At 31.9% G+C, this 25998-nt stretch overlaps 2 protein-coding genes and 1 pseudogene across 2 annotated transcripts in view; 2 read left to right on the top strand and 1 right to left on the bottom strand.

The window, feature by feature from the left end:
* The window catches only part of LOC140054221 (small ribosomal subunit protein eS8-like), a 225609-nt gene that overhangs the window by 41302 nt on the left and 158309 nt on the right, over window positions 1-25998 (bottom strand). The window lies entirely within an intron of this gene.
* LOC140050259 (polycystin-1-like protein 1) overlaps window positions 1-25998 on the top strand; it is a 66278-nt gene that overhangs the window by 20521 nt on the left and 19759 nt on the right. The window contains exons 7-34 of the mRNA XM_072095376.1: window positions 659-745; window positions 888-2205; window positions 2511-2648; window positions 2977-3089; window positions 7331-7575; window positions 7982-8671; window positions 8961-9328; window positions 9622-9686; window positions 9752-10112; window positions 10543-10662; window positions 11498-11702; window positions 12278-12520; window positions 12699-12831; window positions 13590-13787; window positions 14681-14868; window positions 15359-15580; window positions 15963-16114; window positions 16708-16815; window positions 17403-17683; window positions 18691-18766; window positions 18986-19060; window positions 19362-19574; window positions 19811-19947; window positions 22253-22382; window positions 22792-22903; window positions 25039-25186; window positions 25360-25488; window positions 25727-25942. Coding sequence (XP_071951477.1) covers window positions 659-745; window positions 888-2205; window positions 2511-2648; window positions 2977-3089; window positions 7331-7575; window positions 7982-8671; window positions 8961-9328; window positions 9622-9686; window positions 9752-10112; window positions 10543-10662; window positions 11498-11702; window positions 12278-12520; window positions 12699-12831; window positions 13590-13787; window positions 14681-14868; window positions 15359-15580; window positions 15963-16114; window positions 16708-16815; window positions 17403-17683; window positions 18691-18766; window positions 18986-19060; window positions 19362-19574; window positions 19811-19947; window positions 22253-22382; window positions 22792-22903; window positions 25039-25186; window positions 25360-25488; window positions 25727-25942 — 6471 coding nt within the window. The remainder of the gene's footprint in view (window positions 1-658; window positions 746-887; window positions 2206-2510; window positions 2649-2976; window positions 3090-7330; window positions 7576-7981; window positions 8672-8960; window positions 9329-9621; window positions 9687-9751; window positions 10113-10542; window positions 10663-11497; window positions 11703-12277; window positions 12521-12698; window positions 12832-13589; window positions 13788-14680; window positions 14869-15358; window positions 15581-15962; window positions 16115-16707; window positions 16816-17402; window positions 17684-18690; window positions 18767-18985; window positions 19061-19361; window positions 19575-19810; window positions 19948-22252; window positions 22383-22791; window positions 22904-25038; window positions 25187-25359; window positions 25489-25726; window positions 25943-25998) is intronic.
* LOC140063719 (5S ribosomal RNA) lies at window positions 13211-13328 on the top strand (annotated as a pseudogene).

A 25998-nucleotide genomic window follows, 5' to 3' on the forward strand; every position in this document is an offset into this window, starting at 1 on the left:
TTTAGATTAACTTATTATTATTATTGCATCCCTTTACCGTAGGAGGTTATGTTTTCAGCCCTGTATGTTTGTCGTTTTTTTTGTTCGTTTGTGAGTTTGTTTGTGAATAACTTAGAGGCCACAGTTTTTATCCAAATCTGAACAAATACAATGATCTATCTACTCAAAACCCCATCATAGTTAGATATAGGGGTGGATCAAATGATTCTAGGAAAACCATAATAATCATTGAGTCAAGTGGTTGAGTGGCAGGAAGGGGAATTGCAAACCATAGCTATACAATCTACACAGGTTCAAGACACTCCTCGACCATTGTTCTGGTGGTAGAAAAGTTATCTCGAATAAGGACTTAAAATGGAGGTCCAGTGTACACATCTGGCTTATGTGCACTTTGTTTGTTGAATTTTAATTCACTTTAAAGAACCCAGTTGTTGTTGTGGACAGACGAATGAGCGCCATATGGTGGCAGCAGTAATTTAACTTACTTTAAAAGAGGTGAAACTTAATGTAAACATTTAAATTCAGACAGTGTTTACTTGATACATAAAAGTAATAAGTATAATCTATCATGAAATATATAATTCACTCAAATACTGCTTTTAGATTTTAAAAAAATGTATTGTAGTATGTTTGATTATAAATTTTTGTATTTATGCAGAATCATACATTTACTACAGAAGGAGTAGAAAAAGTGAAAGTGAATGTTTCAAACTCTTTGGGCAGTCTAACGCAGGAGCTTTATGTGGTAAGGGTAATGTTTGATTATTAGGCTTTCGGTATTCAAAGTTTTACTGATTCAACCATAACAATTTCAGCCGTTAAAAATTGTCTGTTTTTCGTTTTTTTTGTATATTTTTTTTCTATAATCGTTTATTTTTCTTTTGAAGGTTGTTGTAAAGAGGCAATTGAGCAATTTAAGTGTGAGCGTGGATGATCCATTGTCGTCATACTTTATCAAGCCAAATACGGTTGTCACATTCTCGTTAAATTTATTTACTACAGCGCGTCAACACACTTATCTTGAGATAGACTTTGGTGACGGTAGGAGATTTAACTCAAGTCTTCAAGAAGAAAACAACACGTTTATCGTAAGGGAATATTCTGAGTCTGCTCCAAATCTTCGTTTGGTGGCAGATTATGGTGAAGGCTGTACTCTATATATTTCTTTTCAACATAAATATCAGAACTCTGGCGTTTATAGCGTGACAAGTGCAGTTTCGAGCAAAGATATGATATTGAAAAAGAGCTTGGAAAAACCAATTATAATCCAGAATGTCATATCTAATTCACATTTAGTAGCGAACTCATCATATGCCATTGGGTCTGTGAGTAAGTTCTTTGTAATGTTGACACCATCATTTAATAATACATCATCAAATTATGCAAATACCACTTTCTTTTGGGAACTGTCTTTGCAAAATTCAAGTATTGTAACAGATTACACAAGAGAGCCATTTTTCACAGAAGTTTTTACAGAAGTTGGACGGTATTCTTTATCCGTGAATGTTTCAAATCTTGTGAGTTTTGACTATACTAAAGAGTACTTCATCGTTCAAGAACCAATAGAAGAACTACTTATCAACACGACTACTCCTGACTTTATTTCATTGGGTGGTATCGTCCACGTAGTAGCATCTATAAAAAAGGGAACAAACGTAACATTTAGATGGGACTTTGGAGAAATGGATGTTTACGTGACTCCGAGTCCAGTTACCTTAGCAAATCGCTACCAGGAAAGATCTACTGCAAACTATACGTATTGGGAAGTAGGTACATATGCTATCACTGTCACAGCAAACAATTTAGTAAGCCAAAATGAAGCAACGTTATCAAATGTTATTACCGTTGAGCAACAAGTTTCTGGGTTTAGTCTTAAGGAGATTCTACCGACGATCTTAGGCGATACGACGGAGATATTTGCAGTTTTAAAGGAAGGTACACACGTCAGGTTCACCATTGATATTGGAAGAGGTGCTGCAGAGAGTGTGACAGCCTCAGAAGTAGATGATGGTTTTTTTAAGTTTGACTATGTTTTTAACGTGTCCGGTGTTTATCATGTTGTTATTACTGCCTTCAATGATGTTTCATTTGCTTCTGATGAATTGAGTGTTATTGTACAAGCTAACATTGATGACATTCAAGTTATAGTAAATTCAGATGTTATTATTCATCAAGTAAGCCAGTTTTTAGTAAAGAACAACAATGGTAAGAATTACTGTTTTTCTTCTTATTTCTCCTTCTATTAAATGAATACCTAGTTAAAAGTGCTAATAAAATTTGTCACCAGTTGTCAAAAAACTTTATTTAATTGCAAAAATTAATTTACATTGTATTGTTAAGTAATTGTGATCACTTAACAGTAAATCTTATTTTTACTTTGTTTTCTTTTCTATAAGGTTATAAGTATCAAAGTATTAGTGATAATAATGATAACATTGAACATAAAAGAATAAATCTATATTAATACATTATTTATGATATTTGATAATATTTTATGCAAATGATTTTAGGGGAGATACTGGATCGATCAGATTTACTTTACCAGTGGACAGTTGATGCTAAAAACTTAAGCTCTGCGCTACCGTTTTTTACTTACACATTTCATACAACTGGTTTGTTTGAACTAGAGGTTCTGGTCAGTAATCTAGGTAAGCACTATTACAAAAAGAAAACTGTATTAAATGCTACTGTATAATTAGAACAAGGACATAAAATTAGGTTTAGTGTTTGTAAGATTTGGTTTAAAATTAACGATGTATTGTCCCCCAAAAACATGAAAAAAAAAAATTAATTTAAAAAAAGCTTTGAATATTGAATTTTGCAGGTTTAAAAAAGTTAATCAAAAACCCATTGACTTCCAGTCAATTTGGCATTTGAAAAAAATATTTTTTCAGGGGACAATATATCTTTAAATACAGCATTGAAGATTTCTACCAAAATAAAATGGTGTTTTTTTTTTGTCAATTTTCTTTTCAGTTGCAACTAAAAAATTATCTGTAAATGTTGAGGTGTTGAATACTGTAGCGCCAGTCGTGATTTACCATTCATATTTTGTGGAGGCAAAACATCCAGTTTTATTCCAGTTAATGGTAAGATTAATTCTAAAATGATACTGGTACTGGTACTGGTTCAAATAACCGTCTCACAGAGACTTGCTTAGAATGACATTAAAATTAAATAAAGACATACATAGAATTTGAACACATAACTATAATGAAAACCTTTACATAACCTTCATTTCTGAAAAAAGTAGGTCTCCAAATATGAATATTCAAAGAAAAGTTGGACCACAGCTTTGTCTGCTGTATCACTCATTTTGCATCGTTGCAGCCAGAGGAGATGAACAAAATACAGACAGTATACAGTATACCAAAGTGAAAATATATACTTTATAGACATGAAAAGTCACGTAGGTGGACAGGTGGACTTGTCTAAGTAACCAAAACATCTTGGTAGTTAAATGTTTGCATTGTTTTTGTGTTAATTCTGCCCTTGGCATCAGTCTTATCACTTCACATGAAACAGGTAGGTAGTCCAAACCAAAGTTTGTCTATAAAGTGCAAATAATATTAATAATATCTGAAGGTGGATGCAGAAATGTACAGAATATTGCTTAAGCATTGACATGTATTTATTTATTTATTTCTTTATTCGAATTCACAAAAACACAACATATAAAAACAAAGAATGAATTCAGGGTAACACAAAAAAGTAACCAAAGGTCTAACTTATTTCCATTGTGACCCTTAAGGATAAAAACACCATAAGAATAAACATTTACAATAAACTATTATAACACATGTAGTAACAATATAAATATAAATTATAATCTTTCAAGCATAACCTCTTTGAGATGTTTCCTGATATTTCTTTTGAATTGATTGATGGTTTCTGAACACTGTATCAATTTTGGCAGGTGATTCCATAACGTTATTGCCGTGTTAACAAAGGTTGTTTGGGAGTGGTTACCTATATATGGTCTATAAATTGATTGAGTTGCAAATCTAGTATTGTACTGGTGAATTACATTTGCTCTACAAATACCATCATTCATAAATGTAGGGCTTAATCCGTTAATAATATGATACATGTTACAAAAGTTTTATCTGTTTAACTCTTAAATCTACTGGGAGCCAATTCAGTTTGTTTAATTCATTAGCCCCAATGTGATCCCTTGGTTCCAGACTAAGAATATATAACAGAGCACAACATAATTGTGAGAGCAATGTCACATGAAGGAAAAATAACCAACATTCAAAGAACTTAAGACAGAAATGATGTGCTTTCAAACTTGAAATTAATGCATAGAACAGAAGGGATAAACTATTTTTTATGCAATATTATAAATTACAGTAAAAGCAATCCAATGTTCAAATAATTAATTAAATGTTTAATGACCTTGAAATAACTTCTTGAACTTTACACCACGAATGTTCATCTGCATAGTACTACATCCCATAAACTTCGTAAAATATTTGTTAAAAGCCGACCATGCCTTATTGAATGGAAAAAATTAATGATATGAAATCAACCAATCAATTGAAGAAGATAAGTGTTATAATATTACTCTAACATATTGCCATAAGGGAACATTTTCTTGTGTCTTTGAAAATCCAGTAAAAAAATCAGATGATACTCTATGCTAAAGATCAGTCACAAATGTTTTCTCATTACACTCTGAAATATATGTTTTTTTTAAATGGTAAATATAATTTAAAATTTCCTAAGATGCTTATATCTCAAATGCACATCTTGTGTAAATTTTACATAAATTTAAATACATTTTTTGATGATTTTTCTATGGGATTTTACCAGCATGTATAGTTCATCATGAAATTAGGCCAACATATTGAAAGATACGGGAGGATAAATGAAAATGAGCAGGTTAATAGCGGTGTAGTGTTAGTAATAATATCCTGCTAAGACAGTACAATCTCTCACATAGTTGATTGATGTATATTGTCTGTAATACTGCCACATCCATTTTATGAATAGTGGTATCAATTAAGCCATCAAGTGTTTAAACAGCAAGATACATCTTGAACGTTGCAAATGGCATCTACATTTCAATTATGCTTGTTTTGGATATTGGCCAACATACAACGGCTATGAGCGCTCACTGCCTAAACCCAGGGGCCCTGTAGCTTATGGTGCCCCTGAGCAGTGCCCAGAGGAAAAAACATTAAGCCGAAAAAGGCTCAAAATGCCCAAGGCCTCCACCGTTGGAGGGCCACTTAGGGTTCCCAAACCAGGAGCCTCAGGCCTCTGCGTTACACCACTGACAACACAATGCATTGCATAATCAAATTCTTTTCCCTCAGACCAAGTCTTCAATCCAAACCCTATCTATCCCAAACCTGCCACAAAACATCATTGGACATAAAGTGACATAAAGTGCAAATAAGTATAACTATAATATTGAGATGTGTCAAGCTGATATATAAGAATTTTGTAATATGTTCACTGGGACCACTAAAAAGGTGTAACATATCATGTGAATGCTACACACATCTAAGGGCGCGTTTATACAACACGCTATTACACGCATATTCAACACGCCTACGAGAAGTGTGTTGTATAACATCGAAGAGATTCCGTGTAATTTTAATTGCAAAAAAGGCTATTTGGCTGAATCCTAAAATTTTTTGGATTCCCGGTTGCTGTTGGCATGTTGGAAGTGTCCTCAGGGTATTGTTTTGACCTCTCGTTAAATAAAAGTATGTGCTGTGAAAATGTTGACCAAATCTAGTAGATAATTGTGCTTTTTTTGCATATTTTAACCGATTTAGCACTTAACATTAACGCTAATCAAATGTTGGCATAATTTGGCAAAATGTAGCATAGTTTTATCCTAATTCTAAAACATTTTTTTTTCTAATTTCAAAAGCAGATTTAAAAAATCAATAATTGAATAAACTAAATTTTAAACGAAATCATCCTTTATTAAAATCCTTAATATAAACTCATATTAATTCATAATGCAAGTATATGTACAACTTAGGATTATGAACTACGGTATAACACGGTATTACTATTTCATGTATAACTGCAAGGTTTTTGTGGGATTGACCTCGGCCCGTGCAACACGCTAAAAATTAAAGACGTGTTCAAATTTAGGGTGTTGTATAAACACAGCCTAACAGTCAATTAAACAGTGAAATTAAAATATGCCTTTAATTAATTATGCAATGCTATAAAATACATTTTAAAATGTCATTAAACTTTGGAGCAATACATATTGTGAGATTGTATGTTTCAAATAAATGTTATGTTTTAATTACTTTTTGATAAAACAATAGAAAACATGGTTTTGTCATTTTAGAAAAAGAACTGTACATCTTGTGTAATATAGGACAATTTTATTTGTTGATAATTTAACCAATGTTGTTTTTAAGAACCATTATTATTATTATCTCATAAATAAGATGGTTTAAAAGTAAGCATAAATGTGCAAAGATAAAAAACTATCTAATTTGTTGGTGACCAGGATAGTACTGGTTTGTCCGCTCCTTGCTGTTAAACTATATAATGCATCTACTACAATCTATTGATATTGTTAGTTTATATTGTAAAATCATCATAGTAAAAGAAGAAATGATTTGCTTGAATATTTTAATTTTTTTCTTTCCCATTACAAATAAATGGAAGGTACAGGTACCTGCCTGAAGATATTTTAGTTTATGCTTCCAATTAATAGAATAAGGTCTGTGTGAATAGTGTGACTTCATTATACTTGTACATAGACAAACCACACAGCATACCATTCAAAGAAAATGTCTTTAATTTCAATTTTAAATTACTGTTGAAAGCACAATCCTTCAGGTTATTTCTTTTCATAATTTTGTCATAGATATGTCTTAGGTGTTTGCCTTGGCTGTTAATTGACTGTTTTTCTTTTCTTTGTTTCGACCGGAATGGGGTCAACCTCTACCCTACTTGTCCGCATTCTACACAGATTAAAAGAGTCCAACAGGAAATTGTATTTTTTCTTGCCTCTTAGGGGTTTCCATCTAATGTATGTTTATGACCGCATTTTTGTCATTTCTGATGTTAAACATGAAATTGAATATTCTGCCTGAAACTAGTTCAATTGTACCTTTATAATTGTAATTTAACCTGATTTCACTTTTTAACTAAGTGATGAAATGCTGTAAACTATAACCGACTTAAATAAAGTAGTACTGACAGGTAAAATATTTTGATGATGGTATCTAGGCCTGTCTGATATTTTTTAAATCAACAATTGTATCGTAGTGGTGTGAACTATATATTTTTACCATTAATGTATGTACAAATGTAAAAAGTTCATGTAAATATTATTTCTTTGTAGAATAATGTTCCAAACGTTGATGATGATGATCAAAATACTATTGAAATTGATTTTGGGGATGGACACTCTGCAATGTTGGATGGGAACAGCTCTGAACCATTACAGTTTTCACACACATACGATGTTGCAGGGTTATACCAAGTAAATGTCAGTGCATTCACCACAAATGTACACTCAGTGTTATCAGTTCAGGAACAGATTTCAAATATTTCTTTGCAAGGCCCAACTATCACTAGATTTTATAGGTAAGAAATCATTTCTAATCACTCATAATCTTACTATAGTATCTCTGAGTGTCTGTTTCCGGCTTTATTCAGAAACTAGTAGTCGCACGGTCTTCAAACTTGGTGGGTGGGCAGGTGCAGCTTGGTATAAAAAAGAATGAGTTTTTGAGATTGTTAGGTCGTCAAGGTCAAATCTCAAAAGTTTCAATTGGCTCCGATCGCACTTTGGGGCGGGCATACTTGCTAGTGTTGAAGTTCAGGAGATATTGTAATTAATAATTTAAACCCTTTTTTATAATTCAAAAGGGACTCAAACATTTGGTTTGTAAATGATGGGATAAAGAAAATAAATAGGTGATTATAAGTTAAGTTAAATTTAAGTAAATCAATTGAATAATTAGACATATTTATTTGTTTATTTGATTAGACCAGAGTCCATGCAGATATGGAATGTAGCACGAGAGTCAGGTACAGCTATTCTATACACTTGGACTACTAAACACTTAAGTACAGCACCTGGATACAACCTTCAGTCTAAGTATCAAATGTTTACCAATGTTCTACAAAAGGAATGCTTGGAGTTTGCTGCTGCTGGAGTTTACGACATATCTGTGAATGCTAGTAACCACATTTCATGGCAAACGATCAACATCCAGACACAGTTACAAGAACCTATTTTATCAACATCTGTATACATACCGACTGTGGTGCATGGTCAGAATTCAACAATTGAAATATCGGTCCAGGGAGAAAGGCCATTTACTTTTGACATTAATTACGGAGATGGAAAAACTGGTTTGTACTTTTCCGAAGACTTGATGGAAAAGGTGTTTGTAGACTCAGGCATGTATACGTATCGTTATACACTCAATAAGCATTATTTGTTAGACGGAGAGTATACCTGCTTTGTCGTCATTAACAACACAGTTTCATCACGATCTGTAACTGTTAGAGGAGTTGTAGAAGAGAAAATATCTGGAGTCCGGATTATGTCAGATTCCCCGTCAATTTTGCAGCTTGGTGAAGTCATCACACTGATTGCTACAGTTGATAAAGGCAGCAATATTATCTTTGAGTGGAATTTTCGTGATCAAATTTCAGGTCCCTATGTTGAAAGGTATATATGTCTATACTCTCTTTATTTTTACATAAAAAATGTTTATTGTTACTGATTTATTTAACAACATCTTTATACAGGATTACACAATCAGGTAAAAGAAAACCTGTTTTTCGTTGTGGTCCTGTCTTGCATACAAAGAAATCAGGAAAAGAACATTTTGTGGGGAAAAAATGAGATCAATATCTCGCTTTGAATGAAGCAATTGTTGGGGAATATTAAATTTCAGTTTGTAGGTTATTCCATATTTGATTGCTATATTATTTGATTTTTTTCTGTTCTACTTTAGCTTAGGAAATATGAGTATAGCCACACATACATTCAATTTACCTGGCAGTTACAATGTAACAGTAAGTGTGAGTAATGCGCTTCAGACGGAACCAATCACAGTAGCCTATCCCGAAACATTGCAGATTCTGGAAGCAATTAACAGCCTGTGGGTATCCCCCAAAAATGATAGATATACAACATCTCTTCACATTATCAATAACATAACCATGAGGACAGATCAAGTGAAGTTTCATGCAGAATGTTCTGGTACCGAAGTAACGTTTGTTTTTAATTTTGGCGATGGGAGTCCATTGATCACACGTACAGGAGTCAACAAAGCTGACACTTATACAGCAGAAACAGTGGCAAGTCATGTATATCAAGAAGGTGAGAAATATTCACTAGAAAATTAACTTCGATGTCATTTATTAAGAGAAAGGAATCAAGAGAAAAACAATCGACATGATAAAAAGATGTGAAATCATAATAACTTAACTCAAAATAGTAGTGGACTGTACATTCTTAGGTCAAACAATTTTAATTATCCCATGTTGGGCAATTTCACAAACAGGACTAAATAATCAAAGTACCAGTCTTACTTCAATAATAATTTATTTTATTTTACATAAGTTTTAAGTAATAGTCTTTATACCAGTTACAACAAAAGAATTTTAATTTAGGACTTGGATGCTGGCAGTGGCTTAACGGCTATGTGTGTTCACTGGATAAACTGAGGGGCCCCAGAGCTTATGGGGGCCCTGAGCAGTGCCCAGAGGAAAATACAGGCATTAAAATATGTCGAAAAAGCTAAAAAAATGCCCAAGGCCTCCAGCGTTGGCAGGCCACTCGGGGTTCCTAAACCAGGGACCTCTAATTCACTTTGTTGATTGTAAAATGGTAAAATGCGACACAATTGTATGTTGGTATACTTTGTATTTTTCAGAGGGAAGTTACATGGTTACTCTGACAGCTTTTAATGCTGTTAGTAACTCTAGTACATCACTGCCGCAACCATTCCTTGTTCAGATACCACCATTGGGTTTATCATTTGAACGAAGCCACCATGAAACCAAATTTGGAGAGTACACAAACTTGACAGTATTAGTCAATGGTGGAAGTGATTTGAAGTTTTATTGGTCGATGGGAGATCAAACCACCTACCCTAATCATGGTAATTTGTTGTTATTTTTTAAATATATGGACAAATCTTGGGGAATGTGAATTTAAATTTTATTTACTTTTTAATTGAATATAAGAAAAATATTGTTGAAACAGTTTGCACCTTAGTACCTTATTCAACAATATTTAGTGTCATTTTTATATTGAGTGAAACATAACAGGCTGCTCTCTCATACACACATTTAATTCAATTTCCACAGTACACAATAACATACAGGATAATAAATACAATGAAGTAATCATGTGGGTGGGGGGAAGGGGGGAGAGTCATATAAGTCAGAAGACGTGTCAGGTCCATTAACAACATGTCAAATCCATTTAAATGCAATTGTGAACAAAATGTAAACCTCTCGAAATCGTTAACTCTTGGGTTGGAACAACAAAATGGGAAGATGTTAATGTAGAATAATGTTTCATTTCAGGAATGTCTGTTTCTCATAAGTATTTTCTAGCCAAAGATTATACAGTCACTGTGACAGCTTCCAATAATGCTGAGAATGTAACGGTTCAGTGTACTGTTTCTGTTCAAGTCTCTTTACAAGGTAAACTACAATTCTTGCCTCTTAACAAAAAGTTGTCATCATTTTAGTGGTCAATAGTTATGTGTAGAGGGCGTTTAACTAATTGTTACAAGGATAGCTGCTAAGTGCCCTCTAGCCCTCTATCTTCACCTGCAGTATAATTTCCCTACAGTACATAAGAATGTTTTTTTTGTTTGTGTCATAGTATGTGTTGATTAGACTTAATAGCACTTACATTGTGAATAGGAGTTTGGTGTAGTCGGTATGCACCTACCTCCTTACATTTGAGACCCTGGTTCAAATCCTGCTGAAGTGTTTTTTTAGTGATTTTTTTGTTAATTTTCCAAAAAGGCCCTAAACCTTTAGTTTTTTTTTTATTATATATTTTTGCCTTAATTAACAAAAAAGGGCCCTAAACCTTTGGGTTTATTTTTGTTTGTGCCTAGGTAAAGTATTTAGATTCAGATAAAAGTGGTGATATTAAGAAATTTTATTTTATGGGTTGTGACCTTGACCTTTGGCCCCTTCAATATATCTGTTTTGGGTGATACTGTAGATCACTGTGGGATTTGAACAACAATGTTGGCCTCTAAAGCTCTGTCTACACTATCAAACTAATTTGACAAAAATGTGCCCAAATATAGTAGTGATATGCCCAAAAATGTGACATCACCATGTTTGGGCACATCACATTTTTTTGTCACATAAAAATTAATAGTGTATACAGTCAAGCTTTAGCCACACAGGGTTGAAAAACACATACAAGAGCAAAAACATAACTTAGGCTGAAGTAATAACTAGGCGGAGGTACTGTATTAGCAAATAGCTAGATTTTGAGGTTTTTTTTATTTTCCAGGTGTTAGTCTATCTGTAATACATCACAACTGCCAGAATGGATCTAATAACGTACTCATTTGCAAGACAGATGAGAAAATTACCTTTGAAGCTGAAACTATTACAAGTGGTACAGACGTATGGTATGATTGGAATATGGGAGATGGTAGCTACCCATACTATTCACGCAATGATAGAAGGGTGTATGATTACAATCAAAATGGAAGGTTAGTGTGATACATGTAGACCTACTGGCTTACTTCATACTAATAGTATCCTCCCCATTATTCCATTTTACCTTGAAGTTATTATTCATATGCTATGTTTTGTATCCAGAAGAATTGAATTGATATATACATCAGTGTTGGTGCAAATTGGTATTTTAGGATATTGTAGGTTGGTTTTGTGGAAGTTGCTTATATTGTTAATTTCCTGGTGAAATTTTTCCTCTTTTTGTTTTTTGTATGATTTGTATATGGATGTACTATCCGATGTAAAGAAAATGAATATATTGCCATTTTATTCCCATTATCTCTTAATTAAAAAACCCATTTCTGTTTGACGTTAACTTAATCTTCCTCTTTATTTCCTTATGGATCCCATGTCATTGGTTGGTTTTTAGTCAAGTATAACATAATAAAAAAATAGATTATAAAGGCATTATTAGTTTTTTGTTTTTTTTTCCAAATTTAGTCAATCAATCCTATGACCTATTTAAAGTCTGATTTTATTATCTTAATTTTTCATCTTTTTGGGGGACAATACATCTTTAAATTAACATAACATCTATGTCATTCATTAGATACACTGTGACTGTGAAGGCCAGCAATGCAAACAGCAATGTAGTGTCTGAACCAATATCATTATGGCTGCAGACTCCAGTCAGAGATCTTTCAATAAGACATAAAGGAACCAGCATCGTTAATGCTCAAACATCATTCCAAGCTCTTGTTCACGATGGCAGCGATCTTACTTATACTTGGAATTTTGGTGATGGGGCTATAGAAACCACTAGTACATTTACAACCTCTCATACTTACAATAGGTAATACTGTATTATGTATGTAGTTTACGAAAGCAATGTTAATATTGGAGGCTGTGATATTGTGTATGCTTTTGAAATTATTGCGTAATCTTTAGTTTAATTCGTAAGAAAAAACGTTTACTTTTATAGTTGTCATATTTCATTTATCAATTAATTCTTTTCATGAATATTTTCGTAGAACTGGAGAGTATGTTGTATCAGTGGAAGTGGGGAATTCACTTGGTCAAGTTAATGCTAGTTCTAACCATTTTGTGTTGACCCAGGAATGTAAACTACCTTCGGTCAAATTCGTAGGTGACAAGCCAAGAAAGGTAAGGGACTTTGCTTTTACAGGCGCCGCCGGCAAAATGAATGTGAATGTGAGAGCTTTGATTAATTATTCAATATCCCCACAATGGACTGTACCATTTCCGGAACTTGTTTTCTGCACACGCAAGCCATGTCAGAAAATGTGTCGCTATATATAGCATATTTGCTTTTCTTTGATCTTATAATAATATAACAGAAAGGCACTATGTAAATCAAGGAATAGTGGGTCTGTGGTATAATTTTGAATAATGAAACATGCTACATAAAAAATAATATCTAAATACGTTTTCCTGAGGAAAACTCTTCCCTGATTTTTCTATGTTATAATGGATTAAAACTGGGTAGGAACCATAAATTACTGAATGTGACTATTTTTTTTTTTTTTACGGCTCTACCACATTGAAACACTGGTTCTCGTCAGATCACCGAAGTTAAGCAATGTTGGGCCCGGTTAGAGCTTGGATGGGAGACCATCTGGGAATATCGGGTGCTGTTTATGGAGCTGGGGTCCCATTAGGCATTTGAAATCAGCACTGCTGACTCTTATGGCAGCCCCTGCATCTAGTATCTGCCTCAGATGTATTGGCTTATGCCTCTCCTCTGGTTAAGGTGGGCACTGGAACGAGAGAAGCCCTTGGTCAATGTTGGGACCAGCCAAAGGTGCTATAAGCAGTCCTGGCTTTTAGTCATCATTCAGTGGAATGTTAAGTTGGCCATACAAATTTTTTGAAAAATAAAGAATATTTGTATGTATTTACAGGTGAACAGGTCTGATGCTGTTGAGATTGAGACTGACATTTACATTGAATGCGATATTACAATGCAAGCCAGATACATGTGGACTATCAAACATGTCAACAATACAGCGTTTACTCATTACTGTGGTCCATTGAACCTTCGTAACCTTTTCCTGATGAAGCAATGTATTCCCTTTGGAATATATATTGTTACACTAGAAGTAAGTAATGATAAAACCACCTTAAACTTCATTTTCAATTTTGTAAGTGTTAGATTTTGTTCTCTATCCAGACACCTTTCAATCCTCTCTCCTATATGTATATCTAATGATAAACATTGAAATAATATGTGAAAGTATAATTGTTTTCTTACAATTTGATTGGTCAATTACGTATCATGTGTCATTTTGGAATTAGCACTATCTAACGAAAAAGTGATCGGTAATAATTGACACGCTCTATTGTTCAGCCTCATATAAACATTTGAGAATTTGTGACATGGACATTGTTGACTGACATTGTTTTACTCGCTGTCTTTAACTGTTCTACTCCGCATCCAAAGTGTGAACACTGCCTTTTTTAATGGCCTAGCTTCCCGGCCTAGCATTCATCAATGATTCATGATGGATAAAGTTAATAAAAGTAGGTGTGTTATAAAACAAATAATGAATGTTCGTTGAATGTAGAGAGAGAATAATTCATTGGATGACCAATCCACCTCATTAAAAATAGAGCAGGCAATCTTTCAACTCCTGAAATATACTTATAAACATTCACTGTATGACATTTTATATAATTATCTCATTGTATATGTTGAATGATGAGTGGAGTCTTACAACATTCATGCCATTTTTTGTATTGTAGATTTGTGTAGCTTCAAAATTAAAACCTAATCAGAATTTTTGAATAATCAGTTTCCAGAAATGCTAAACTGAAACAATTTTTGATTATCTGATAAAAAAAAATATTTATACAAAAAATATATGTTCATATAAAGAGATTATTTTATTAAACATGTTCAACTTGATAACAATATACTGTAGTAGATAATAATCATTTAACTAATAATATATATGACATTTTACTATTATAAAGTATGTATGATTTTTGTTAGGTTCGCATTAACGGTACAATTGTTTACACACGAGAAACGTTAGAATTGCATATTTTGAAGAAACCACTTGTTGCTATTATAGAGGGCGGTACATATCGCTTTGTTGGTAACAATTCTCAGGTTGTTTTATCGGCTAATTATTCATATGATCCAAATGAACCTGTTAATGGAATTGATCATGGTTTAAGGTAAGTTTAACGATACTAGCTTCTCAAAGCGGGCTAATTATCTAAATTTTTTCTCTACCTTTATTCAGCTGTAAGTGTAATTGTTCCTATGTCTTGTATCCCTGATGTAACATGTAGTTTAGCGATAAATCTTTTGGTTAATGTATATATTATGTTTCAATGTATATGTTTAAGAAAAAGAATTATGTACAACAACTTTGTAAACAATTTAAACGTCAGCACATTTACAAAATATAAACCCAGCTGTCTGCTAGGGCCAGGTGTCACATGCTCTGATTGTTGGCAATTAGCCCGTGAGCCATCAATACCAAACCATCTTTGAGTATGTATGTTTTTCTAATACTCTCTATCCCTGCATCTCTCATTGTATTTATGTCAAGTCGTATTCAATTTATTTTATTTATTCGGGTATAAATACAAAATACAATATACACAATCATATATTTATTTTAGACGATAAGTAACATTCTGTCTTACTAACATGTTTCAGATACCGTTGGGGATGTAAGCAACTCTCTCAACCTGATTTAGACTGTTTTATCAGTAACCAGTATCTGATAAATGCAACAAGCATTGTTTTTTCATTCGACACATCTTTTTTGAAAAAAGTTATCGAACCAGGATTTGTGTTCTACCTACGTGTGTCGAAAGATGATCATTTGAATTCACAAACTAGTCAAGTTATCGCCATACAAGAGCCATACTCTCTACAGTAAGTTTTTAACCATTGTTACATGCTGAAGTGTTTCTAGAATATTTTGCATGATGATCAATATTAAATGTTTTCTTGGTGTCACCAAAACATAGACAAAAATTCATAGTTTTTTCCATAAAGTTTGAAATATACTGAAAATTGTCCTTGTGTTTAAATTAGCCCAAAACATTGTTGTATTTTCATTTTGTCTCCAAATTCAAGCATTGTTTGCTTCCTCTGGATGAATGTCTATTTTAATTTATAATACAATTCATAGTAACATGTTGTTCTTGATAGTAATTTGGAAAAAATAAAAAAAAGTTTAGTACGGAAAACAGTATATTTATTTACGTTTTGATTTGCCAAAAATTATAATAATAATTATAAATACTTTTTTTAGAGTTATGGTTGAGTGCCTGCACTGTACAAACGGGGTTTTAAATTCAAATGATGAGTTGAGTTTAGAGGCTCACTGTCCTAATTGTGGAGTTTTAACTTACCAATGGACAATCTATGGTGTACTTGATGGAGCAGGCACTGACACAGAAACAAGTGAGTTGCTATTGCAAGATCATTATAAAGGGTTGATAGTGAATGAGAAAATCATGTCACACAGTTATGATTGGGACATTAAGGCATTAGATTGAACATACTTTAACATATTTTTAATTCTAATCAGTAGTGTACTTTAAAGATGTATTGTCCCCCTGAAAAATAGTTTTAAACATTTTTTGTTGTTGAATATACCATTTTAATGTCACATAATAGTTATTCAATTTGACCAAAAATTGGATCTGAACAAAATATATTTACCTGAAAAAACTTTAATTTAAAGCAAAAAAATGGTCAAATTATTATTATAAGTGAAAACATTATTTTTTCCGGTTTTTTTTCTACAGATGTGATTGACTTCAAAACTACAAAATAACCTATTCTTCATTTTTAATATTTTTTGGGGACATTACATCTTTAATTTCAATAATACTGTAACAGTTTTTATTATTTCAGAACATTGTTTTGCATTTATAAAAAGAAAATTGTTGTTTGTAGTCAATTAGTAATTGACAACAAATTGAATATAAATTTTGTCATGTCTATAAATTGATTATTGGTGCTTTACATATTCAAAATACTTTATATTACAGAAATCAGATGTGTACCACCGAATGGAGGTACTCCTCAATTTCTAATGGCTGGAAACCAAACAGTTGAAAGTCAGACAACTGAAAACAACTTGTTAGATTCTCATTCCCGTAAGTTTTTACATTTATATTGTTTGTAAGGTGTTGTAATTAATTAACATTGACAGCTAATTAAAGAAACATGGCCAATTAGAATGCTTTATCAAATTATCACCCCATGCTTTCTCACCAATCATTATAAGGGATATAGAATTAAATATTTCATGATTGGATATTCCTGCTGAAGGCGTATTCTCAACGCCTTATCATACTGATGTATGCGTCATTGCTTGCCCAGCATTGCCTGGACTTGCTATCACACTCGATCAGACAGATGAAATCTACGACATCACAGCATGTTTGTCTTTTTTACGTTACCTTTCTGGCTGATGTCTCTTTTATAGTGTATCTTTTTAAAGTCTTTTAGTAAATGTCGAACTTTGACTGTATGTAAAATCTGCATATCCGGACCAAAAAAGTCTGGCAATATTTGACCAAATTTTAGTCAAAGGGAAAAATTGTGAATATATTTTTTTTTACTTTTAAGTTTAAAAAAATATATATTAGCAGACTTGAATTATATACTTAAACAAACTGAACTAAATTATCATCACTTATTCCTAAAATATTGTCTTATAAACAAAATGTGTTTTTTTCAGATTCCACACCTTTAACACCGTCTGTGAGCACTGAAATGGCAAACATTATTGGGGATATGAATACAGATGAGCAGAGGGACCATACTGTAGTAACCTTAAAACCCAAAACTACAATTGCTGACCCAAATGTAGATTATATTGGTGTTGATGACTCAGATAGTAGACCACTAGAAGAGTCATTGGAAGAAAGTATAAAAGAGGATTCTTATATTCGAGGTTCACATAGCACAACAACAGTGCCTAATGCAAAAAGCTCCCCATCTCCACCAGCTCCACAAGGGGTAATAGTTTTAATATGTTTTCAAACATTCCAAATGACAACATTACATTATCATACAGATTAACTTGTTGTGGGAAAGTTTGATTTGTTTCTGATTTGAATTGTTTTTAGCCAAATTATCAAACATTTTATTTGTGTTTAATAACACCAAACTTGCCACACCTTTTATTTGAAGCCTGTAAAACTTGCCACACCTTTTATTTGAAGCCTGTAAAACTTGCCACACCTTTTATTTGAAGCCTGTAAAACTTGCCACACCTTTTATTTGAAGCCTGTAAAACTTGCCACACCTTTTATTTGAAGCCTGTAAAACTTGCCACACCTTTTATTTGAAGCCTGTAAAACTTGCCACACCTTTTATTTGAAGCCTGTAAAACTTGCCACACCTTTTATTTGAAGCCTGTAAAACTTGCCACACCTTTTATTTGAAGCCTGTAAAACTTGCCACACCTTTTATTTGAAGCCTGTAAAACTTGCCACACCTTTTATTTGAAGCCTGTAAAACTTGCCACACCTTTTATTTGAAGCCTGTAAAACTTGCCACACCTTTTATTTGAAGCCTGTAAAACTTGCCACACCTTTTATTTGAAGCCTGTAAAACTTGCCACACCTTTTATTTGAAGCCTGTAAAACTTGCCACACCTTTTATTTGAAGCCTCTAAAACTTGCCACACCTTTTATTTGAAGCCTCTAAAACTTGGCCACAATGATCCATCAGGTAGGAGTACACTAGTTCAAATTTTTAAGGTTAAAGGTTAAAGGTCAAGGTCACAATCCATAACAGATGATTCAATTCTACAGGTCGCAGTTTCTAAAAGAAACTTGTTGAACTTACCCACAAGGTTCAGGGTCAAATGTCACAAACAACAAAAACTTTTTTTACTGAAAATAAAATATAAAAATATAGATTAAAAAAAATGTTTTTTGGTAGGAAAAAAATACTGTAGGTTTGCACTCTGTGTGCTATGCAGTCTAGGTTATGATTTTTTTATTTATTTTCCTGTATAGGATGATAATACTGATGATAATAATGATGACTACTATGATGAGAGTGATGAGTCAATTCTGCTTGAAGAAGATGAAGGTATTAACTGGAACTTTACAAATTCAATTTAGAAATTCATATCTGATATTTTTCCATTTATAATCTAGATATACAGTATTCGTTTTGTTAAAGAAAGAGCATATGCATTTTTTTACTTACTGTAATAGACTTTTAAGTTGTTTTTTTGTGATTTTGATATATTTATATACCAGTATTACCTGTAAACATTATTTCATATCTTATCAAATGTAACTAAAGGAGATATAGGCCTAGATGATTATGATGAAGAAGAGGACACAGATATAGAAGAAACTGGTACAGACCATAGTACAGGTATTTCATACTAAATACTTATTTATATTATATATGTATATAATATATACACAAAGTACATCGTTTAAAATCATGTAATGTAAAATATATATATAAAACAAAAGTGAGAGTAACAATGAAATAGTTATTATTATTATTAGAAATGTTGAGGATGAAATGAATAAATAGTGGTTAACGCCACAAAAGAGAGAAAAAAAAAGTACATCGTTTATATAAAGAAAAATATTTTCCATTATTATTTAATTTGTAATTTTCATGGACCACATGAAAGAAACTATTTTTTTGTTTTATTCAAAATCAGGAGGTGATTCCGATGAGAGCTCGGATAAAGATGAAGTGACTGAATTTACCAATACTCCACTAAGTGATAGTATTTTTTTAAAGAAGTTACATAAGCACATTATTAGTGCAGATGAGTTATCTACAACTCTTGTGGATCGTTCACTCGTTGTCAAGGGTGACTATTTTAATGAAGGAAAGACTTATGCAATATCTGTTCAAGTTACTAATAGAGGTGATGCTATTTTTATTTTATGTACTTTAGAAATTGTATTTGTAACCCAAATAAAATAGAAGCATCATTTTAAGTTCTGTCAACAAAAACGAAAGACTAATTTTAGTTAGATCTACAGATGAAAAAAAAAGTTATGTCAAAAAAAAAATGGTCGAAAAAAAGGCCACAATATTTCTCATCTATTTCTAAATGAACATTACTTACATAAATAGATTTCTGCTTGATTTATTTTACAGATGGTCAGGTTGGTAATGCCAGGTATTACTTTAAAGTAAATACAAATCCAGGTCTTGGTAAATGTACTGTGTTTCCATCAAGTGGAACAGAATTAACTACAAAGTTTACAATCAACTGTGTAGAGTGGCAGGATGAAGTAGGTTCAATTATTTGTTTTTTAGTAAAATGTTAATAATTAAGATATGTTTTTTTTTTAAATACTTTTTCTTCAATATGCCATTTTGATGTTCCATAATACAGTCAACTCTCCCAATACCGGACACCCTTGGGCGGGCATATATTTTCCGGTTTTTCGAAAGTCCGGTTTCCTGAAAACATATTTTTAAAGTCATCACGTTGTCACTGAAAATGCTTTGAATCACCGGTCCGAATGCTGCCCGGTACGGTCTCCTAGCGTTACCGCGTAGGGAAGGCCTAGGCTATGATTGTGTCAATCTAGCCTATAGTTTTAATTAAATAAATACTGATAGGCCTAGGCTTACTTTATTAATATTAAGCTAATTCAATTTACCTTTTTTAAAAGTTACATTATTTACTGTACCAATAAAACATGTTACAATAGTAAATTATTGTTTCTCAATGTGTTTTTAACGGTAAAAAGGCCTACGTACGTACGGTGAACATAATTTCGGTCTGTTTATTGTTTTTCGTGAGCTAGCTAGCAGCAGCAGCATGGTGGTGTGGGTGAAGGGCTTTGATTGATGCGCATGTGCAGAGGTGTCATAATCAAATAAAAACGCCCACACCTAGACCACATGTTTTTTAAGCTCCTTTATTTTGACGTAAACGAGCCAAGCAATTAAATGACACAATAATTAATTGGTAACATTTCAAAGTTTATTAACACTAGTTAAGTCAAGTTCATTCCGTTTACGTTTTGCCATAATGATTTCCAAATTTATAATGATGCACATTTTTAGTGAAACATTCCTTTTAGTCCTATTGCAATTGTGAATTTAACAATAATTTAAACAAAACAAAGACACAAAGTGGAATGTAAATTGAACTTTATTAAAAAACAATTCATATGCTAAAAAACAGGGAGTTGTTAACTCCCTGCTAAAAACAATAGACATTACGACATAGCGCTTCGATGTGAAAAAGCCCACCGCAGTTCGATACGCAACAAAGCAATTGCCGCCTCGTGGGTTAACAATGAACTGACCTGTCAATCACAGTGTAGTGCTCCCATGGCAACATTATTTGATCGTACCGCGAAACGTTGCGCACTTCATGCATGGTCCACCGGTCAGGGTATGGTTAAAAGCTTTTGTACATTGTGAATGTATTGAATCCGAGTCAGCGACGACGATGTTACGTTGTTTTCGTAAATATTTGGAATTTTTTAACTGTCAGTCCGGTTTTCAGACGCTAATTTTCGTGTTTTGTACTTCATAATTGGTCCGGATTCCGGAATTGGGTATTCCGGTTTTCATAATAAATTACAGTACATTTAGAATAGGGACAAATTGGGCCCTCCAAAAAAGTCCGGTTTTTCGTGAATTCCGGTTTTGGGAGAGTCCGGTATTGGGAGAGTTGACTGTAGTCATTTTGACCAAAAATTTGATTTAAAAGAAAATTATTTACTATATTTTATAGTAACATTTTTGTTGTCTATTCATGAGTGAAAAATTTTTCTGCAGAACTGATTAAAGCCCCATTCCCTACGTTTTTTAGATCTAATTTAAGATCACAAACTATATTTAATGTAAAAATAATACTATATGGTCCTATTGCGATAACTTTTTTCGTCTTTAAACGGTTAAAAATGTGAAAAATAAGCCGATTCTAATAATTATAGCGGCCCGCTATAAATCCCAAAATGCATTGCGCGCGGATTGATATTTTTGTTTTTCACCTGTAATTCGCCCACTTTTCGATCGATCGTGAGGCCAAAACAAATGGAAGACTCCTAACTTTTCAGCGAAAATACCGGGTTTTCCCCAATTTGTATCAACGGAGTCTGGCAAAAATAGAAAGACAATTAATGCAGCAACTATACAACGTCAGGCTAGGTATATAGCTCGCGTACGATGTTCATACGTTACCGATGTTTACCAGCTAGGCCTACAAAACTAAGCTAGCTAGGCTAGGCCTAAGACCGTCCACGAGAGGTCGATCGCCGCGAGCTACTTAGGTAGTGCATTGTTTCTCACTTTTTATCATAATTTACCATAAAACGTACATTTAAGACAAGGAATGACATGGTGTAATGTTTTTAAAGTGATATATATGTATTATTTTCCAAAAAACGTCCAAAATTGCAGGGAAGGGGTCTTTAACTTTATAACTTTAATAAAACTACAAAAAAGGCTATTCAAAATCTGATTTTATTAATCTTCATTTTTCATGTTTTTGGGGGACAAGACATCTTTAATTATGTTTGTAACAGATGATTTTAATGTTTTTTATTTTTTTAAATAACATTCTTTTTTATACAGCACTTGCCACTGTATTATGAAATCAGTTATGGACTACGTGAAACAGATGATATGACTATTATTTACAATGGTATGAATCAAAATATTAAGTTCACGTTACCATCTGGACTAGCAGAGGAAGATCATAAAGGTAATTTTGTTTTTATTGGACATTTTTAGATTTATTCTAGAAAACATGGCCCTATGAATTAGATATAATTAAAAATAAAATGTAAACAAACATCTGCGTATACTGTAGGCCTATGAGACTATGTCTCTTATACTGTTTTTAATACCATCAATTTTGTTTAGTGGGTTAAGGAATTTACATTCATTTCATTCATTCATTTATTTATTCATGGTCAAACACTGTAAAATATGTACATGGTTTGAAATTATTTTTGTTTGTTCAAAGTTAAACTTTTACATATAAATATAAAAATGAGTTAAAAAGGTTACAATTTTGTAAAATACAAATAAAACACATTTGAAATACATTTAAGCCTCTTTGTGGTACATTTTGAATTAAATTATATAATTGATATTGATTTGTCTTGTAGTATATATTCATATTGCCATTATTGACCATAGAGGTGGAAGAACAAATGTGTGTTTATTACCGATTGAAGTATTGCCTACAGAATATTCAGTTGACACTACTGAGGAATATTTGTAAGTCTTAATATTCAATGTTTATATGTTGCTCTGTTTTTGGTTTGTTACCTGTCCTGATCAGCTGGTCAATATTGTTTTTTTTCTTCTAATTAATTGTTTTTATGTATTTTTGTTTTTGAATTGTTATAGTAAATATCTGTTTCATAAATTTATAAAAGTATTTATATAAATTGTATTGTTTTAAAATTTGCTATGTTGTCATTATGGTGCAACTACAGATTAAAAGATAAAGAAATATAAAATATAAAACAAAATACTTTATACAACTGACTATAATTACATACAGCATACAGTAAATACATACATACATACATATTATGCAACATAGTATTGTTGTATAGTATAAATATTGTATTGCTGGCTGTTATGATAATATTTACTGATCATAATGTTTTGTGTGTGAGAATTGTACAGATTTATAGTTAGATATATGTTAGATATGTAAATCCATAAAAGAATCTTTTAGAAATAGTTATCATTATATATCTTGTTTATTATTTTTTTTATTATTCTTTCTTTATTCTATTACACTTTTAGTACTTAGGTTTAACATAATTCATTATATAGTTTTTAGCACATTATCATAGTTAGATAGTGAAATTTAGTTTAGAGATAGATAGGTGTATGTATAGGATATAGAGTGTGATAGTGATCAGTAAATTATATCATTAACAACCTATATAATACAAAATAAATTCATACACACAATTTAAAATATTAATATAATAATATATTATACAGCATTAATGGAAGAACATGAAATCATATCCACCATTTTCATTTTTTGCATTTAATATGTTATCAATCATACATTTTTTAATGGTTTATAATATTTTGCTAATTTTCTGATTGTATAAAACATTTATAGTTAACATGAAAATTAATGTATTTATTATTATGAGTATATGCATCGTGACTAAACATGTTCATAAAACAGAGTGTATAGTACATATTAATAATATTATGCATATATTTACTTTCTTTTTGTATCATATTTAAGTAAATTTAATAGGTTTTTATATTGTAATTTGTATATCGGATTCATATTTGTATCCATATATTTAAACACAAATATATATATATATATATATATATGTTAGTAATATATTTAATCAATTTTTGTATAGTATATGGAATAATTAACAAGCAACAAAAAAATTGATTTAATTTGATAAAACCTTCTTTCATATTTCTGTTCCACATATGGATAATACAAAAAATCAATGCAAGCTAAAATATTTATGTTCTAAAGTATCGAATTTATTTTATATGAATATCTCTTAAGCTCTATCTACACTATCAATAACAAAAAAAAGTGTGAGATGCACAAATATGGTAGTGATATGTCCAAATATGGTAGTGATATGACAACATCATGTCCATATATGGGCACATCACATTTTTTTGTCACATAAAGTTTGATAGTGTAGACAGAGCATTAGAAAAATTATATCCTTTACCTGGGCCAGTAACAGTATTATTTTCAGTGTGTATTTTTATTTTTTTTTACAGCTATATTTTTATATTTATACACACGTTTTATTTATGTATTTAAAGTTTATGAATTGTGAATTTGGTGCAACACATTGATTTTATAATTTCATGATTATAAGTCACAAATTGGTAACAATGGGTATTAAGTACATTTTGTATTTTAAGCTCTGTCTACACTATCAAACTTAATGTGACAGCAAAATGTGATGTGCCCAAATATGGACATGATGATGTCATACAACTACCATATTTGGGCACATCACTCTTTTTTTGTCAAAGTTTTGATAGTGTAAACAGAGCTTTAGTGAATGTATTTATACTCATTGTTAGTTTTATATTTAATCTAGACTTTGTTGCAGAGCCAAAAGTTTCAGTTGTATGCCATTTTATGTTCAATTGAATTGATTCAAGCCTGAAGTCAGTTTGTGAAATTTAAGTTGTTGGGTTTTAAATACAAACTGAACAGTTAAAAATAATAACTAGATTTTAAACCATTCCAAATGTCAGTATTTTACTATGGCAATATTAAATCATTACCTTTGGGCATATTATGGTTAAGAGTTCTATAAAATGTTTTTATTTTTTATGTGCTTTTTAATAATGTATAAATGAATTTATGAATGAATAAAAACCATTAGGTATAACAAGACTGTTGTTGCTGGCAATGAACTACAAGACAAGATAGTGATGGGCTTGCCTCAAGATATCTATCATTTTACTAACACCATTGCACATATGCTAAACAGACTAATTGAAGTAGAACATGACGATGCTGAGAAGCAATCGGTAAGTTAAATTAATGATCCCCACGATTACTGTTTTAAGATGACACATACTGATTTAAGCTTTCTTATGTATTGATAATTGCCCACTCAGACAAAACAAGACAATCCGGTGTTCTCCCAATATCGAAATAAATTTGAATTATTGATCTTTAATGATGACCTTTCAACCTTCAGGCATTAACTTTGAGACGTGAAATCCGTGAACACTTGCTGAAAGCTGTTGAAAATATACCAAACAGAAATCTGTATGAGATGCACATTGCTATTTCTTCTGTTGATGCAGTTTGTCAAAAGCCATCTGAGGTATGTTATGTGTTTTCATGATGTGCCCATATATGGACATGATGTCATATCACTACCATATTTGCCCATATCAATACCATATTTGGGCACATCACACTTTTTTGATAGTGTACACAGAGCTTTTTGTTACTGTACCATGAAGTATGTATCTTTCATGCTATGGTTAAAATATATTTATTTGATTTATTTTTAATTAGAGATTTTATGCTAAAATTAAGATTTGACTTTGTTATTTCAGCTGACTTTAGATGCAATAAAAATGGCTACAGATATTGTTAGACATGTTACTGGAGAAGCTATTAGCCAGAAACAAGGCCACAAACACCTACTACAGCACAGTGTATCAGCTGCATCTGGGCTACTGTCAGCAATGCCGCATATCGACAATACTTTGTACTCTGTCAAAAATCGTATAGCACAGACCATTATTGAGGCTACATACTTGCATATTAAGGTATTAATTACAGCTGGAAATTTACTGAATTATTTACTTTAGAGTTAATAGGAAAT

This window comes from Antedon mediterranea, chromosome 1 (assembly GCF_964355755.1).
Source record: "Antedon mediterranea chromosome 1, ecAntMedi1.1, whole genome shotgun sequence".
NCBI classification, from domain to species: domain Eukaryota; kingdom Metazoa; phylum Echinodermata; class Crinoidea; order Comatulida; family Antedonidae; genus Antedon; species Antedon mediterranea.